General features: G+C 31.6%; 1 protein-coding gene across 1 annotated transcript in view; it reads left to right on the forward strand.

Annotated features, from left to right (window-relative positions):
• Positions 1 to 19,934, forward strand: part of UBA6 (ubiquitin like modifier activating enzyme 6) — a 73,131-nt gene that overhangs the window by 25,631 nt on the left and 27,566 nt on the right. The window contains exons 7-15 of the mRNA XM_019748064.2: positions 3,368 to 3,448; positions 4,372 to 4,494; positions 6,286 to 6,409; positions 9,624 to 9,727; positions 11,044 to 11,106; positions 11,891 to 11,967; positions 12,548 to 12,614; positions 17,634 to 17,777; positions 19,662 to 19,729. Of these exons, the coding sequence (XP_019603623.2) occupies positions 3,368 to 3,448; positions 4,372 to 4,494; positions 6,286 to 6,409; positions 9,624 to 9,727; positions 11,044 to 11,106; positions 11,891 to 11,967; positions 12,548 to 12,614; positions 17,634 to 17,777; positions 19,662 to 19,729 (851 nt within the window). The remainder of the gene's footprint in view (positions 1 to 3,367; positions 3,449 to 4,371; positions 4,495 to 6,285; positions 6,410 to 9,623; positions 9,728 to 11,043; positions 11,107 to 11,890; positions 11,968 to 12,547; positions 12,615 to 17,633; positions 17,778 to 19,661; positions 19,730 to 19,934) is intronic.

Consider the following 19,934-nt stretch of genomic DNA (forward strand, 5'->3'; position numbering starts at 1 on the left):
CAAAATATGAATTTCTTAAAATAATCATACCTATTTAAAAATCAGTGTAGACTTCCATTCTGGACTGGATAACTTGAAATCTATCCTGCTACAAAGTTAATAACCTTCTTATAATAGAAGTGCTTGATAAACTTTCTTGTAAATGACTACTTGAGTGCTAAATAATATAAGGGAAGTGCTCAGAGACCAAAAATGAATAGGTAGCTAAAAGAAGACCAGTAAACTGTTGGCTTTTGTGGTCACTTTCAGGGATGAGGTTGCCTGTCTCAACCATATTTCTTAGGAATTAATGGTCACACAGAAACAGAAGATACAAAATAGGTCTACATGAGATTAAGAAATGGAATTGAGATCTACCCCATCTTTGTAAAGCTGAAATCTCAGAGAGCTACACCCTCAGTGAAAGGGTGGATAAGAATAATCATTGCCTATCAGAACAAGAAGCCTGTCTTTTTCCTCTTGAGCTGTGGATGAAAAATAAAGATCTTCCCTGGGAATTCATAACCATATAAATTTAGAGTTCAACTTTATAAACCTTTGTAGTAAAGTTTCCCAAGCTGAGAACTTAACGTAAAAAGTAGTACTAAACTGGTGATACCCTGGAATACCACACAGAAACAAAACTAAATAGACCTAAAGAAACATACCTTTGACTAGGCTACAGTATATTTCAATTTATAAATCCCCTTCGAAGATGAGTTCACAATACAAAAGAACAAGACAAGAAAAAGTTCAGCATGATCAAGAGTCAGTGGATGTAGCAAACAATAGAATTAAACCTTCAAGAGTTTCGGATAATGGAATTATTGGATATATACTATAAAATATAGATATTCAAACTAAATCTTTAAAAAAGTGATTAAATATACAATATGAAAATAAGACATTGGAAACAATCAAGCAGGTGTGATTAAAGAAGAAAATAGAACTTCAGAAATGAAAATATAGTCTTAAAAATTAAAATTCAATGAAAAGATTAAACAGTGGATAGATACAGCTAGAGTAGGAATTAGTGGATTGAAAGATAGAGCTGAGGAAATTATTGAGATTACTGCACCCAGAAATAAGAAAAAATAAGAAAGAAAAAGTAAATGAGAGTTTGAATGAAATGTTCCAATTCATGAGATTGAATTTCTGGAAGGAGAGGATTAGGAAAAGCTATTCAAATAAATTATGGCTGAGACTTTTATAGTTTTGACGAAACACAAATTAGATTCAGTTTATGTTCAGTCTGGGGATTAATTTTACCCTATTTACTAGCTAAGTTAACCTGTTACTGTTTGATGAATGCTGGCAGAATGCAGGAGATTCTGGGTTACAGACTTAACACGTTGCGTACGGCGGGGTTTAAATCCCTCATACCCCTCTGTTCTAGCAGGTTTTTAAAAGAAACTACTTTAAAATGCACTCTTCTCTTTAAAGCGTAAATGCTTCTATGTCATTTATTATTTTTCTATGGAATTTTTTAGGATTTACTCACCTATGATGTTAGTAATCCCTCCTGGTGTGATACTGCAGAAAGCAGCTTCCTTTGTGCAGTGGGACACGGCAAAAATTGCATATGTATTGAGTTTCACTTCTCACTTTTTTTATGTGCACACTTTACACACCCGTGTGTGATATTTTTTCTTTCCTCTTCCTACTATGGGCTCCAGATGGTAGCATTGTTGCATAGCAATGCATGATACGTCGAACATAGCAATGCATGGTAGCATTGTTGAGTAACTATGGCCAATAATATGAAAATAATTCCTTTCAACTTCCTATAACTTTGCATTGACGAGGTTACAATATGTATTTCATGAGGTATCACCGAAGAGTTAAATAAAATAATTCGGTGTTTTTCCAAAAATAACATAATTCAAAATTGCCTAAGGGATACTAAGGTTCCAAATGTTATAAACAAATCACTACAGTTCTGGAAAACTCTGTTTATTCATACATCCACTGTTGTGAATGTAACACGTGAAACGACTCATGGGTGGAAAAATGTATCCGATTCAAAATCACTATTTTTTTAGAAAAGAAAAATAATATGAATTCTAAAAAGTACATATGATGCAGACTTTATTCATTAACGACATTTGCCCGTTAGATATTAATGAAACACAAATAATTCAATAAAATATGCAAAGTAAAAAGTCAACAGTAAAAACGAGAATTCTCATTATCCATCCTTAATGCATGGCTCAGAAAAAAACGAAGATTCTCGTGATCCGTACGCAACGTGTTAAGGACTTTACTATTCAGAGCATGGTAAGAAGTAGGAGCATCATATTTGCCTTGTTTTTTCTTTTGCCCTCCACCAGATCCCACTAGTGAAGTGCAGAGGGCACATGTAATGGGTTCCTTTAGAGGAGAGGAACACTGAGATTGGGGCACCTACTGCTTTATAGCAAGCAGTAAACATGCTTGCGCTTTATCCCAGAGGAGAGACATTACCTCATTTCTCAGGTTACATGAGGCAAATACAATCCTGAGAAATGACCCTAGTAAAAATATGGCCAGAGCCCTGCATTCATGGCATACCTAGTGAGATGTATAAAAAATGAGAGATCTATGAAGGGATATCTCCCTGTAGGAAGCACACCATATTCTGAGCTAGATAAATTAAACTAAATCCACACTTGGCTAAAACTAAGTTATATAAGTCATGGAAACCAGCAGCAAGGAAAGCTCTGGATTGAGAGTCTAGCTCTGCTTTTGCTGATTGATGGACAAATGACCCTGAGAAAGTATTGTAAATCTTGCAAAGACCTTTATAAGTCTAACTTATGATAAAACCTGATTATAAAATCTTCTCTACTTATTTTACAGGGTAATGATAAAAAAAAAAGTAGGCATTAAAAATTATAATAATTTGCTTATTACAGAACTTGTTGGTTTCCCTAATAAAATTGTCATAAAGTAAAAGTAGTTATATTGTGAGTCTGTTGAATCTCTGAAGTAAAAGAAAGCTAAGCCAACTAATGTATCTCTTTAAAAATGCAATTGTTACCCCTTTAAGTTAGCATTAAATTAATATTCTGATAAGTGTATTAGTATTTTCGTGGCAGTAACATACAAAATCTGCAACCATTTGAAGTATATAAATACCATGTAGGAAATTAAGTTTTGCTTCTAATTATGTGGTCCATAATGGTAATTTAATTTAATATGGGTAGGTTTTCCCCTGTGTTGTTGTTACTTTTGTTATTTCATACCTCTGAAGATATTAACCTTAGAATGGAATACAATAGGATACTATTTTTTTTACAAGGAAAACAGTATGTTTTTAGCATAATGCAAACTGAAATGCTTCTGATTTAGAAGTTGTACATTAAAATAATTGTATATTCTCCAAACTTTATTTTTGTCTTTTCAACAGTGTGTGGTATTGACTGAGATTAGACTTCCATTGCAGAAGAAAATCAATGACTTTTGTCGCTCTCGGTGCCCTCCAATTAAGGTAATAGCATCACTTAATAATGACATGTAGTTAACCAAAGGAAGAACACTTTCACTTTTAGAATTTTTTCTTTTCGGGTTATATATGCGTAGGAAAGTCTTTTTCCATAAGGGCAGTCACAGTATTATTTTTCTCTCTAATTTTGATATCATATTTATTTCCTATTTTTAAAACTATGATCAAAATTTGGTTTATAGGCAAATTGCCAAAGCTAAGGAAGAATGAAGATTAGGAATAGAAAAGATAATAAATACTGAATTCATCATCTAACTTTAAATGTGATGATGGTGGTTTTTAAGAGGTACATTGGTTCTTTTAACAACTATTAATTGAGCGTCTACTGTGTACTAGAAACGGTTCTAGGCACTAGGAATACATTAGTGAACAGGACATGCACGTTTTCCTACTCATGAAAATTACCTTCTAGTAGGGAACATATACAGTAAACAAGGAAATGAATACATAGTTTCAAGTCCTATGAAGAAAAAAGCTAGGTAAAGAATAGAGTATTATTTCTGCATGATGTTAGGGGGGTGCCCCAAGCTCAGTGTTCCTCTCCTCTAAAGGAACCCACTACATGTGCCCTCTGCACTTCACTAGTGGGATTTGGTGGAGGGCAAGAGAAAAACAAGGCAAATGTGATGCTCTTACTTTTTGTTATTTAAAAATCATAGAATGTATAATGATGATGAATTGATGTTACCTCTAATTTTGTAACCCTGGATATCTAGTCCCACATACCAATATCCTTGATTCCTGAACCAATTTACAGACAAATAAATTATCCTGTTCATGATTAACTTTATATCCCAAATGATATATTTAATTAGAAATGGAATTGACATCAAAGGGCCCAAGGTAGTTGAGCTTTATTATTTCTTTATATAAATAGATACGCTGAACTTGTTTTTATCATTTCACAGTTCATCAGTGCAGATATACATGGGATTTGGTCACAGTTGTTTTGTGATTTTGGTGATGAATTTGAAGTTTTAGATAGAACAGGAGAAGAACCAAGAGAAATCTTCATTTCAAATATAACGCAAGTATGATTGTACATGTATATTATTTTATATATATGTGATTGATTTTTTTAAGTTGATGTGCATGCTGTTTTTTAAAAGGTGGTATTAGCAAAATATTGTAAGATGCAATATTTTTCAGTTTTACGAGAATTTAAGGAAATTCATAATGAAATGTTTTAATTCTTGATTGCATTCTGTTAAAGGTAAATTGAAGTTAGAATATTAAGAATATTCCTGATTCTTTCTAACATTATTTAATAATTGATAGATCAACATTTGCTTATGTTGTAAGTTTTGATTTTAATTTTGTCCTGTGTCGTGTTCCTATGGGACATGAATTGTGACTCAGGAGTTGCTGAATTGTTTATTGTGTCAGGTCATAGATGTACTAAGTCGCCTGGCCCAACACTGTGGATGCACAGTTAAAGGTCATCATAGACCAAAGCTTTTCTGATTTGTTATATTTCTAAAACAATTATTTGGAGGAGGAAGAAAATTTAGAATTAATTAATCTTCTAATCAAAAAGTCTGATTTTCTAACCACATTCTTTTGATACTATGTAAGCTTAATTTTTTATTCGCTAAAAGAATTGGAAAAATCATGATTCATTTTTACCCTTTTTATCTGAAATCATTAACTTTATTTTCACTCTTTATAATCAATTAACATTAAAGATCAAAAGCCAATATAAGGGAATGATAATATACTTTGACCTAACAGTATTTGTGCTCTCTTTATGCTTTACGTTTAAACCCAATGTAATGTTGCGTTTCTCACCCCTTTTTAAGAAAAATTCATTGAAAAAGTCTGTGTATCTCTGTACTTACAGAATGGTTTATTATTCAATCTTTTACCTTCTGTAGTTGTTTTTAGTTTGTTCCTGAGAATATTATACAGTTGGAATAAGCTCCTAGGGAGCGTGTGGATCCTTGTATTGCATTGGTATTTTCTTTTATTGAATAGTGCAGGAAATACAGAGGTTATCCATAAAGAATTAGAAAATATAAATGGTCCCATTTAACTTATCTGCAAGAAATTATTTCTCCTTAGTAAAGTCCTTATGAATTCTATTCCTCTTGAAATAATTGCACACACATTACATTCATTTTATCAACAATGTGTGTAATCGTGATTTTATTATTCTTATCCAAATCATTAAGCAGCAAGAGAATTTTTAGAATCTATGCAATTATGAAAGAGAGAAAGATAATTCCATTAGATTTCATGTAGATTAAATTATCACCTTAGTCAAGCAGTGTGTAGGATTACATGCAATTAGGAAATTTCCAGGCCTTTGACCTGTCTCATCCATCCTCCTCGGTGACATAAGCCAATTTGTTTCTATTTTTATCCTGATAAGCTGGGCTACACAATATTTCTTTGCTTTAAAGTGTTGAGCAAGCTTTAAAATACCAGTTCCCTGGCCTTAAATCTCCATCCTGCTTTCTCACCTCTTTTTAATCTTCAAAGTTAGACTCTCATCTTTTATGTACATAGAGTTTCTTATAACATGACTTTAAAACATACGTCGATAACTTCAATCTATAAAATATTTGAGCTCCTATGTGGAATCTCTGTGTCCCCCAAACATAGAAATTATACTTTAAATATTTATAATAAAATAATAAGTTGGTCACTATTTTGTGACAATTCTTTAATGGCTTGCTTTTACTGAGGGAGAAAAAGAATGGCTTGGAATTTTGGTGGTTTTGAGAATTTTATAATTACATGGTACTTTTTATGTGAGACTGGGAACTTGTATGAAAGGGAATACATGAACTTCTTTAATAGTACATTACTCTTATTTTTAGGCTAATCCTGGCATTGTCACTTGCCTTGAAAATCGTCCTCACAAACTTGAGACAGGACAGTTCTTAACATTTAGAGAAATTAATGGAATGACAGGCTTAAACAGATCTACACGACAAATAACTGGTAAGCTGATGTGTTTTATTAATTCATTTATACTTATTCACTATTCAACACATTTGTAGTTCAGATACTATACTCAGTGTTGAGAGGACAACATCAACTCAGACAGACATGATCCAGTTCTTGGCCTCAGAACATTCAATACAGGTGAGGCGATATTAACATTAAGCAGTGATGGTGTAACAGGCATTCTGGGAGCTCTAAACTTAGCAAGGAATCCTACCCAGTTTTGGTGCAGCAGCAATACAGACAAGGTATCTTGATTAAAATTTGAAGACAGTGTTGGCTTAGGAAGGTGGTGAAAAGATTATTTTATACAGAAACAAATACTAAGACGAGACAAAATTCAAGGAACTAAAAGATATAATATGGCAGGGCTGGCAGTGGGAGTTGAGATAGCAAGTGCCTTAAGACATTTAGGAGGACGCTTTATATCTCATATGGTAGGTAAAAGAAGATTCCAACATGAGCAACTTATTTATTCATGTAGGGAATGCAAAAAAGGGAGTAGGTTTTGGAGAAAAGGTAATGAGTACAGTTTAGGCTTTTGGACTGAGGTGGCAGTAAAGTATTCAAGTGGAGATACATGGTTTTGTTCAGTTGCTTGGATAAAAGAAATGAATGGATGCTACTGCAGGCAAATTTGTGGGTTTGTTAGAAAGACATAGAAGGAATCTGTTTTTTCAGTGGACTAAGATGAGATCATTGCACAGAGGAGAGGAAAGGTGCCAAGGCCAGAGATTTGAGGAGAATGAACATCTTAAAAAATAGAAAGATTATTAGGCATCATTTACGACCCATTTAAAGTTGAAGATAATGAATTCATCGCAGTGTAAGTCTGCATGGTTTGTGATTTTTCCTCCAGCCATGTTTTAAGACTTTGCTAGACATCTGTAACTCAAAGATGGCAAGTTTATACCTATTCAGTTGACATGTGTCAGTTTTATCTTTAGGGCGTTTGGAAGTATAATTATGTAATTAGTGTACAGGCTAGTAAATGGATTACTATTTTTTTCTTTCAATGACTACAAAATGGATCCTTAGGAGAGGAAAACTCAGTTCCTCTCATGAACTATAGAAAAACAACTTTGGATCTGTATTTAAGTATCTTTGGCTAAAAAAGAAAAAAGCTATTGAATTTTGTTTCCCACTCTATATCTAAATATGTAAAATACACGTTCAGATCATTGATATTAAAGAATTTGTATCTGTTTTTGCAGAAAATGACTCAGCTAATCGTTTAGGATTAATTTGTTATTTTGGGGTCCATGCGATAATGGATTATGGTGATGGATCAGACTTGAGAATACATATAAAAGGAGGAGCCACTGGGTATCACAGAGTGAAAAGAAACAAAATTCACATTTTGTCCCAAAAATTCTTTGGGCAGAGAGAGAATATTTAAATAGAGTGGCTGTTTATGAAATTTTTTTTTCTTAACATTTATTATTTGGTACTTAACTACTCTAAGATAATTTTCTGTTATTTGCAAAACATTTTTAAATAACTGAAACATGTGTATTGTAGATATATGTGTGTGTGTGTGTGCGTGTGTGTATGAATATATGTTTAAATAGAGTTGAAAATGAGTATTCTTTCAGACCTCCACTCTCCAGAGGTAACAGCAGCTGTTTGATGTTTATTTTGCTGACCGTTTTTCTCTACTTAATATATAAGACGCTGTACACCTAAATCTGAAGCTGAATAATACTGAATGTCAGCTATAATTAAATATATATATATATATATATATATATATATATATATACACACATCTGTGTGTGTGTGTGTGTATGTATGTATATATGTATGTATATATAGTGCCATGGGATGTGGAGTACAGCATAGGGAATAGTGTCGAATTGTAACAGCTATATACTATATAAGAAGGATAGTACATAGGGGGAGGGAGGTTAACACTTTATGAGGAGTATAAATGTCTATTACATTGTTTTGTACACTTGAAACTAATGTCTGTGTGTGTGTGTGTGTGTGTGTATATATCTCCATCCTGTGGGAAGAAAGGGCTTACTGTTTATTTATTTATTTTTTTAATAAGCAAATGGTTCAAAAACAATAAAAGCCAAATGTTTACAGTGACAACTTCTGCCCACCTGTGGCTCCCACTCAGTTATCACCCATTTACTGTTCTTAGTTTGTGTCTTTCCAGGCTTTCCTTCTGCTTTTTTACAGAAGTGGAGCTTATTATATATACATCTGCCCTTTGCCTTTTCATGAAGCAAAATATTTGGATATTTTTATATCAGTAATTACAGAGCATTCTTTTTGGTTTGTTCCTATAAATTTTCTTTTATGGATGCATAGCATTTCCTGATGTGGAATGAGTTGTATCATAGTATAATTTTAATTTGCATTTTACCTATTATGAATGAGATTAAGGATCTTTTCTTAAGTTTTAGAGCTATTTGTTTTTTTCTTTAATATGAATCATCTATCCTTTGCTCATTTTCCTGTTGACCTGTTGATTATTTTCTTAGCCATTTCTTGGAACTCTTAAAATATTGGGCATATTTGTCCAGTTTTTTTATATAAATTACAAATAACTTTTTTCTAGTTTAGCATGTGACTGCTTGTGATTGGTTTTTACTGTGTATATATAATATCAAATTTTTAAATGTTTTTTATGGTTTTTATTTTGAGTCATAATTAGAAAAGCCTTCCTCACTACAATGTTTTAAAGAAATTTTTCTCCCATGCTTTTATAATATTTTTGGCTTTTTTTTTTTTTTTTACATTTAAAACTTTTACTCATTTGGGATAGATTCTTTGCTAGGTAGCATTTTTCCCCAAAGATTTATAGAATCATATTATCATTTCCTCACTGTTTTGAGGTGCCATCTTAATTGTAGCCTCTGTGAGTCTACTTCTGAATTTTCTAATTTTTGTGTTTATGTGCCTGTCTATTCATGAGCCACTACCACGCTATATTAAATATTTAATAAGCACCTCTCATTACTTTTTTTTTCCTTTCAGTTTTCTTGGCCGTTTTTAAGTCCTTGAGTTCCAGTTGGAAAAATAATTTGTCTATCCCCCCCATACTTCCTCCTACTCCCACACACCCCAAGAAACAAATTTATATGGAGACCTTCTTAATTTTATAAATTAGAGGAAATTAACATTTTTATGATGATGAATCTTCAAATTTAAATACCTATATCAATATGTGACCATTTTTTGTTTTTTTGTTTTCTTTTAGTGGTATCACCATTTTCTTTTAGCATTGGTGATACTACAGAACTGGAACCTTACTTACATGGAGGCATAGCTGTCCAAGTTAAGACACCTAAAACATTTTACTTTGTAAGTATTTTTTTACTGCTTAAAAAATATTTCTTTACAGAATAAGAATGGCAAAACAGAAAAAAAAAGCAATAAATACTCAGTTAAACAAACAGTTAATTTAAAGCCTGAACAGATTTTGTTTTTTTAATTTGCACTCACTTTGAGGGAAATAGTATCAATCTAAGGAATTAAACTGATGTCAATGAAAAATTTACAACTAGAATACTATATGCATATAATTGAGGTATGTAAATTTCGTCAAAGGAACTATACCTTTGTAATCATCAAAGATCTGATCATACTTTTTACAGTTATTTACTAAGACAAAAGTTAAAACTAATACATTTTTGAAAATTGAAGTATTGAAACAGTGTATGTTTTATTCAGTTACTTACATTTTAAAGGTAAAGGGAATATTTTTTATTTATCATACTTGTTAATCTAGGTTTTTAAATTTTAATTTCAAGAAACAATGCATATGTTGGAAATATGAAATAATTCCTGTAAACTGACATTTAAAGGAGAATGTAAGTATCTACAGAGAGAGGATGTAGAGGCTAGTTGTATTAAGAAACTACAGTCTCCTGCTGCTTAAATCCTTAGGCCACTTCTCTATATGAACTAAAAGATACAATCTTTATTTCTCTTGCAAGTTTTCAAGATTTTAACTTAATTGCCTTTTCTGTTCCAGAACAGTTATTAGCTATTGTCCTCTACAATGCTTTGTTCAAGCCAAAGTTAGAAAGTTAGAACAAAACAACAGATTAAAATAACTACAGCTAGTCAAATGTGCCCCTGCTTTACTTCCTCTTGCCACTGTCCCCAATTTTTTAATTAGTTTATGCTTCAGGTAAAATTGAGATTGGGTGGGTGTTTGGGGATTTTTGTTTCTTGGGGGTTGGTTGATTTTTTGTTTTGTTTTTGCCTTTGTGTGTTCTTTGCTTCACACAGAAAGTTTTAACTTTGCATAGTGAAGTCTTGTCATGCATAACAAGCCTTGATAACTTGATATCAGAAAAATATGGTTGCTTTTCAATTAAAAGAGTAGATTTTTTTCAAGTGTACAGATGTTTTTATCGATTCTTCCTAAATTTATTTTGTGGCTCAGGTTGTCTAATTGCGTTTAACATTTAAAAAGTAATAATGTGTGGTAATAAGAGAAAGGGGTAACGGAGAATGGTAGCTATTTTATATTTTCAGTTAAAACTTGTTAGTTCAACCATATTTATTTCAGACCTTTGGGAAAGAGCCATTGCTTTTAGTGTTCTGTATGGTTTATAGTTTGTCAAGTAATCACTCGCACTGGAGTAATTGTTTTGTTTTGTTTCTATTAGGAATCATTGGAGAGGCAGGTAAAACACCCAAAGTGCCTTATTGCGGATCTTAGCAAACCTGAGGTAACTACTTTGTAGGTTTAAGAGAGGCAGCAGAGTGTGGGATGGAGATTGATAAGAGATTATAAAGTTAAAATGGAGTAACTGTGTATGTATCTTTCTATCAGATTTCCTTAATAAAGGTTGTATTCACATGTGTAAAGTTGACTCCCAAGAATTAAAATGGGAATTTATATTATGGAAAAATATTAGAATAATAAGGAAAAGTTTTACTATTATAATGATACACCAGCTTTGAAAGTTAAAAGGCAATTTCAATAATTTATGCAAAGGTGACCTTATTAAACGATTTTCTGAACCATATAGTTTTATTATATTATAGTATATAATAAAATACATCCCAGAAAACCTTCGAAGCATTTATTCTGTTTTTTTGTAATCACTGGATATAATTTTGTAGCAATGAATATAGTTGATAGGAAAATAGTTATATTAAGTTTCCAAATTTGTAAATGTTGATAAGGAAAAAGAATTAGATCATCTTGTACAACTGTTTCATTGCTGTTGTTCAGTTGATTTTACTATACGTTTTATATAAAGAACCTAGTAAAAACTAGTCATACCATCTGTAATTGAGACTTAGATCTATTGTTTAAATATTGCTTTATTGCCTTGATGTCAAGTCATTTAACTTCTCCAAGCCTCAGCTTCCTCCTCTGTTAAATAGAGATAATAACAGTATTAAGCTAATTCATTTATTGTAAGGATTAAGTTAAATAATATTTTTAAAGCATTAGCACAGTGTCTGACACATATCACATTGACCAATTTTTAATATTCTAAATAGGCACCTTTAGAGATTCATACAGCTATGCTTGCCTTGGACCAGTTTCAAGAGAACTATAGTCGCAAGCCAAATATTGGGTAATGTCTTTTGTTTGAAATAACTTTTTTCCTTATTATAAAAGCAGTACTTCAGAAATTATAGGTTAAAAAATTTAGAGTGACTAAGCCTCTTATAATTGCTATACCAATAGATACACCAAACTATATAACTTTTTATTATGATCTGGTTTTTTTTCTTGTGGGAATAGAGACATGAATTTATAAAACTGGAATTATATTAAATAAAGAATTTTCCCATTTTGAAGTCTTAAAAAGCTACAATTTCTGAAATACAATAAAACATCTGAGAATTAATGACTTATGAATCCACTATGTAATATTTTACCCTTTAGCTTATTAAGTCAAAAGTACTGTTGCAAAAGATTTTTGCCTTATATATTTAAAACTAAAGCTTATTTATATACTATCCTTAGGTGAGTATGATTTTGAAGTAATGTATTTATAAGCCAGTTACATTTAAGTCAGTGAAGCACTTTGTGCTACCTGTTGGCAAAATTCCACATTTTTAAATATATTTCTTAAACTTAGATTTGAGTGTGACTTACTGTTTATAGCAGTACAGAAAATTGAAATTGGGGTGCATTGTTTTGAATCCTAGATGCCAAAAAGATTCAGAAGAACTGTTGAAACTAGCAACACATATAAGTGAAACCTTGGAAGAGAAGGTAAATATTCAAAGTTACAGCCATCAAAAAATGTATAACATAAATGTTTTGTATGTTAATATTCTCTTATCCTTCAAACCCCAGCTTTGCTACTTACTTACTCTAATAGTAGGCAAGTTACTTGACTTTGTTCTGCTTTAATTTATAAGTCTATAAAATGCAGTTACCTACCTCATAGGGTTGTTGTGAACATTAAATGATTTGATTTTGTAAAGTAGGTAGAACAGTATGTGGCATATAGTCATTACAATTTACTGCTGTTATATTTTTAGTATTAGTATTATCTCTTCTAATTCACTTTGTTAACCAACGAAAACTCACTATATAAAGTCATCAAATTTCCTATAAATTGTCTCTTATAAATTATATATTCATATCTCCTAATTGTATTTTGCATATCGTGTGTGGACATACCACCTAGAAAATGTTTTGTTTTGTTTTAATGTTATGGTGCCAGTATCTGCTGGCCAACAGTTTCATTTTAGCTGATATAAACATATCAATGTTTGTGTATTTATTTGAAACTTGTTATTATTGTATAAAAATGAAGGAGAAATGAAAGTGTGAGCAATAGTAGTAAGAATAAGATGAGCTCATATTTCATGTAATTAAAGAAGAAAATAATAAATGTGTTGAAAACAATGAATTACTAGTCATAAGTGAAAGATTTTTTTATTGTATACGGATTAGGAAAATGTATGAGAGGTCAAGAACAGTAAGATTTCACTCATGGGATACAAAACAACAAAAAAACAAACAAAACAAACATAAACAAACACAAAAACAGACTCATAGATACAGGCCACAGAATGGTGGTTACCAGAGAGGAAGGGAGGTGGGGGGAGGGCAAAGAGGGTAAAGGGAGTCAAATACAGGTGATGGAAGGAGACTAGATTTTGGGTCGGGAGCACACAATAGAGTATACAGATGTCATATTGTAAAGTCGTACACCTGAAGTTTATTTATAAGTGTACCTCAATAAATTTAATATAAAAATGCAATAGAAATAGCCAAAAACTATAAAGTTAAAAAGTATGAAAAGTTAGATATAGGTCGTTGAAATCTGATGAAAAGGAAGAATTAGGGATTTATCAATTTTATTGAGATAAAACTTAAAAGTCAATTTCACCCTTTTCAGGTGTACAGTTATACAAAATTCTATATACAATTAATTCAACTGTACACAATAAATTCAAAGTTTCCAATTATGTATCTACTGGCACAATCAAAATATAAAACATTTCCACAATGACAAAAGTTCCCTCATACCTCTTTAAAATATCGTCTCCTTTTCCTCCAGCCAAACCATGGTAACCACTATAGTTTTGCCTTTTCCAGAATGTCATAAACGGAATCATGCAATATGTATGTAGCCTTTTGAGTCCGGCTTCTTTTACTAGATATAATGAATTTAAGTTTCATCCATGTTGTTGCATGTTCATTCCTTTTTATTGCGGAGTAGTATTCTGATGTTTGTAATAATCCACGGTTTGTTTGTCCTTGCATCATGTTGTAGGCATTTGAGTTGTTTTCAGTTTTGGAAATTATGAATAAAGCTGCTACAAACATGTGCATACAGATTTTGGTGTGGACATACATTTTCATTTATCTTTGGTAGACGCCTAATAGTGTATTACAGAGTCATAGGATAGATACATACGTTTAACTTTATAAGAAACTACCAAATTGTTTTACAGAATAGCTGTACCATTTTGCATTTCCACCAGAAATGGTATGAGAGTTTGAGTTCTGCATTGTCTCCATAACTTTGATTATGTTTATTTGTTTTTAGCTGTTAAGTGTCTTCAAATCTTTGCCTGTTTTTTAATTATGTCATTTACTTTCTTTTTCTTTTTTTTTTTATTAGTATTGAATATTTTCTTTTTGATTCAGACAGTTCTTTATATATTTTGGATGTCAGTCCTTTATCAGATACATGTTTTACAGTATTCTCTTCCAACCTGTGAGTTGTGTTTTCATTTTGTTACAGTGTCTTTTAAAAAGCAGGTTTTTAGTTTTGAAGAAGTTCAATTTATCAATTTTTCTTTCCATGTTTTTTTTAACCCAAGGTCACAGTTTTGTCCGATGTTTTCTTCTAGAAGTTAATAGTTTAGTGAATTTCATTTTTTTATAGCATACAAAATATAGATCAGGTATACATAACTACATTTTGAATTCATTATGTACAGTTTAGTACTTTTGTGAATTCATTTTTTTACACCTTGCCAGGTATAAATCAAGGTTAATTTTTATGTATATAAATATCCAGTAATCTAGCCCAGTTATTGAAAAGACATTTCTTTCCTCATTATTTTTTTTTTTTGACATCTGTCAACAATTTATTGATCATATATGTGTAGGGCTATTTCTGAACTCTCCATTATCTTCCATTGATTGTTTCTATTCTTTTGCTACCCTGTTTCTCCGAAAATAAGACCTAGCCGGACAATCAGCTCTAAGGCGTCTTTTGGAGAAAAATTAATATAAGACCCAGTATTATATTATATTATATTATATTATATTATATTATATTATATTATATTATATCTTATATTAAAGACCCAATCTTATAGTAAAATAAGACCGGGTCTTATATTAATTTTTGCTCCAAAAGACACATTAGAGCTGATTGTCCAGCTAGGTCTTTTTTTCAGGGAAACACAGTAGCATCATCGTATTGTGATTACTTTAGCAGTATAATAAGTCTGGAAATTAGTTTTGGGTCTCTCTCATATTTCTCAGAGCCCAGAATTACAGTATTCCTGAATTTTCAATTTTTAAATTTACATGTTTTAAATTTTTTCTATAGCCTTTATACTTGAAAGGCAGCTGGGATGGATATAAAATTCTAGTCCCTTACTTTCTTTGGTGATATTTTGTTTTACATCTTATTGTTGAGAAATATCATGCCAGCTTATTTTTCTTACTCTTAATAAGTAATCTGGTCTTTTTGCTTTGAGACCCTGTAATTTTTTTCTGCTGTATATTTTTTCATCTGTAAAGTCTTAATAGTTTTACTAAGTTATGTCTCAGCATTGATTATTTAGTCAAATTTCCCAGGTCCACTTTGATACATAGGTTTAGATTTTCTATTCTCTATTTATTCCATTCTTTGCAGGGTGGGGAGGGAGGTGTGACGAATAGATGATTTTGGTTCTTAGTTATTAAGTTTCTGATTCAAGGTGGAGTTTTTTATGTTTGTTTTCTCATATCTCCAAGTATTTGTTAAGGTTATATAATTCACTCAATCAAATTTCCTTTACCTTGTGATTAGTTTGGGGGAGACATTTTCAGTAGCTGAAATGTTTTTATTCTAATTTTCTGTTTCTTTCTTACATTAGCTTTGTATGGTAAACTGGTTTTTTGCTCATTTTTTTGGACAGGGCAGGGGTTTGGGGTGCTTTTTAGATTTGTATTTCTAGAACCCCTCTTCTCTCCAGATACCGAAATGATATTCTTTAATGGATGGATGGTTGGTTGGTTGGTTGGTTGGTTGGTTGGTTGGTTGGTTTTGGGAGGTACATATGTATGATGTGTCTTGTGGATTTCTGATTTCTGTCAAATCCTTAATTTTCCTCTCTTCTTTCTTTACTCTTCTCTGTCAAAGGGTATATCCACTTTCTAGTTACATCATTCTCTCCCAGAGGCATTCTTTCACCATAGCCATTGCTGAGATTGGCCATATTTCACACATGTTCAGTAATTTTCACTCTTACTGTGGGACCTTCTGTTTTCTCAGGATGATTTTGTTCTTACACATATCCTGCTTTGTGCAGGTTTGTAGCAATATGAAATCCAGAAATAGTTCTGTTGGAGTTTGGTATTTATTTTTCTATTTATAGATAATTTTAAGTTAATAATATTCTCTGTTTTCTACTAATACTGAAGCCCTGCCACTGACTTATTTCACTTCTTGTGGATATGTATCTTCTGTAGATTTAGGCCATTGTCATTGTCTTAGAGCTTCTGTTAACATTCTTGTTTTCAATATTATCACTGCCACCAATATCCGCATTCAAAATGGTACAGATTAAATGAAATCATAATCTGAGTTGAGTTCAGTGCTAAATAGTTGAAAAATAATGAGAAATGGAAATTTGAAATGGAGTGAGTGGAATAGTGACTAGACAGTAACGTCATTCTGTGTCACCGATACCTTTGAGAATGTAATAAAAGCTACCCTCTTCTCCCCCTAAATGCAGAAGTATTATTTTACACAAGAGTTCAGGAGATGAATTGAGCCCTACTTTACTCTTAAGGTTAAGATTAAGACTAATATTGAAAGAATGGGAAGAGAAAGAGAAGATAGTTTTAAGATCTTTGTCACAGATAAGAAAAATATCTAAAATAATATCTCTAAAATCCAATTCTCTAATATTTCCTTAAAAATACTAATCTTATTTTGAGAAACATTTCAGTTTTAGTATGCTAATGAGAATTTTGTAATCATTAGCTCTTACATTAGATTATTATGCAAAAGTGCCATTATGCTCTTAATTTTTTTTCTAAACTGCCTTTTTTTACAATGTATTGCTTCATTATTTTTCACACTTTATTTACTACTTTGAGTACAAACTGATAGCTACTTCTCATTTTTATGGATCATTTTATTTTTCTTTCCATTTATCTAGGTTCAAGATTTTTCCAGTTTTCATTAAAACAATTTTTTTGAAATTCTGGTTGTTTATAAATATTGACATATATCACAGAACTGTTCTTTAACAAAAACTGTGAATGTTAGATATTCCAGTTAATTCTAAATGGTGCCCTAGTGTAGCATAAAAAGCCAGAGAGTAAAAATGGCAGGTACTGGTAAAGAGAAATACTGCTTAGGATTACTGGTGTGCAATTGGGTGTTTTATTTGAGATTGGAACTCTTTTAGAACTTAAAAACTATTTATTGAGAAATTGAGTAACTTTTTTGAGTTAAGCTCTAATTCTCATATTTAAGTCATTGAAACTTTGAGTGTAGTATGTAAATACTGCTAATAATATTGTCTCTTATGGCTTGTGTTTCAGCCTGAAGTAAATGCTGACATTGTGCGTTGGCTCTCTTGGACAGCTCAAGGCTTTTTACCCCCACTTGCTGCAGCAGTAGGAGGTGTTGCCAGCCAAGAAGTGTTGAAAGCTGTGACAGGAAAGTTTTCTCCTTTGTGCCAGTGGGTTAGTTCTGTATTTTAATATTTATTATATTTAAGGTTAAATTAGCCACCCATACAATGAATGTCTGTTATGAGTTACAGTATTACTATATTGTAAAAGCAACCTTAAAATATTTTTTGATGCATGAGGAAAATGTGTCATGCCACCAAAACTAAACTCTATAATTGAAAGTGATAAAGATCACACGTTGAGGCTATTGGACTGTAACGCAAATTGCATTCTAGGATATATTTCCTCATTTGTGACAGTGAGGGAATGAATTTTATATCAATCTTTAGTCTCCTCTTATTAACTTAGCACTCATGGATTCTCAGGACTCTTGAACTTGTTCCATGGATTCTTTGGCATCATGAATCTTTAGAATCCCTTCCTAGTATACACTTCTAAAGGTAGAAAGCATGGGAGGGGTAGATTTTAGAACTATATAGGGTAAAAAACTCGCAAGATGGAATATAAATCCCCATTTCTGTTACCAGAAGGAATAATTGGCAGAGAGTATCCAAGGATACTCTTTAGGCCCTTTTTTTTTTTGAAACACGTTAAACATTTATCATTTTTTTATTTTTGAAGAAATGCCCACATAATGCCATTTTGGTGCTGAATTATTTGGTTTATTTTAATACAGAGTACAAGTTCATTTGTAAAAGTCTGAATTAGATACAGCTGTTAACAGCATGAGAAATAATATGAATAATGTTATTAATATAGATTCTGTGTTATAACTAAATAATAACCATTTGGTCATGTTCCAGTTTAGCCACATAAGTAGCTTATGTGAAATTGGGAGACTTAGTTCTTTTTTTCATTAGCTTAAACTAATTCTGTTTGATATTTTTTAAAATGCTAAAATTGCGGCTTCCTAGATCATCTCCTCTATATAGTGTGTAATTATAAGTGCCATATAACGTATCCAAGCTGGAAAATAAATACACACTAGGCACTTTCTCATCAAAGACTTATCAAAGACTTATCAAATTGCTGTGCAGCCCAAAAAAGTCATTTTTCTCCTGCCTTCTAAGTTCTTTTAGCTGGGCTTATAAATAAATTAACATGAGACAGAATAACAGGAGACAATGTCTAAAATTTATTACAAATGTACATGTGGGGATTCCATAAGAATATGAGACCCCATTGGGCAGTTGAGGCTTATATGCCATCTGAACAAAGGAGAGGGAGGCAGGGGTCTGGAATTTCAAAGGGAAAGCAGACAATTTACATACAGATGAGAAAGAGCAAACATGTGATAAACAAATTCTTGCTGGGTCACCCAGAAACAGTTGGACACAAAGGGAAGTTCAACAAATAGGTTTTGCTAGATTTCTCCCTATCTGCCACATTTAGTTTATATTGTAATAAGGAGATACTTCCTTCCTTTAAGTAGGTTTTTCTATCTGAAATCCTTTCAGCAGGTAAAGGGGAAGGATTAAGTTTCTTTCTGAATCTTTTATTCTTAATAACCAGCTTAAAATCAACATCCCAAAAGGCATATTTTGAGGTGGCAAAAATTTGGTCCCCTTCATTACTTATTCAAATGTAGCTGAAATTGCATGAGGCTTCCACAATTTTTAATGTAGTTATAAAAATAGATTTGGAAGTAAGATTGCTTTTTGTTTGTTAAAATTAAAATATATCATCTTTAAGATGGCTAAGTGACATGAATTAAGTTATATCTTGGGACAGATTCTTCAGGTTTAATCATTGTTTTAATAAAAGAATACAGGAAGGTATGTTGTATAAAAAAACAAGTGTATTTTAATGTTATTTATTTGGAATTGGTATTTTTATCATTGTTTTCCTTAATTATTAACTAACTTCAGAAGAGAACTCCTTTTCCTAGTAATTTGCATTTCATATGTAATTTGTGTTTTTATCCTCTACTTTAAGTTATACATTGAAGCAGCCGATATTGTCGAATCCTTAGACAAACCTGAACGTGAAGAATTTCTCCCACGGTAATACTGAAATTTCTGTTGTTTTTTTCTTATTTGTATGTTTATAAAAGGCAACTAGATTAAAGGAATTTTTGTTTAAATATGCATTTGTTTTAAATGTCTTTTCTCCTAGCTCATTTACTACTGCAGTCATTTCTTCTCTATTTAGAGGTTACATGTCATAATACACCATGTTTCTTTACCACTTTATAAATAATGAGTGTAA

The sequence above is a fragment of the Rhinolophus sinicus genome, linkage group LG02 (genome assembly GCF_036562045.2).
Source record: "Rhinolophus sinicus isolate RSC01 linkage group LG02, ASM3656204v1, whole genome shotgun sequence".
Taxonomy (NCBI): Eukaryota; Metazoa; Chordata; class Mammalia; order Chiroptera; family Rhinolophidae; genus Rhinolophus; species Rhinolophus sinicus.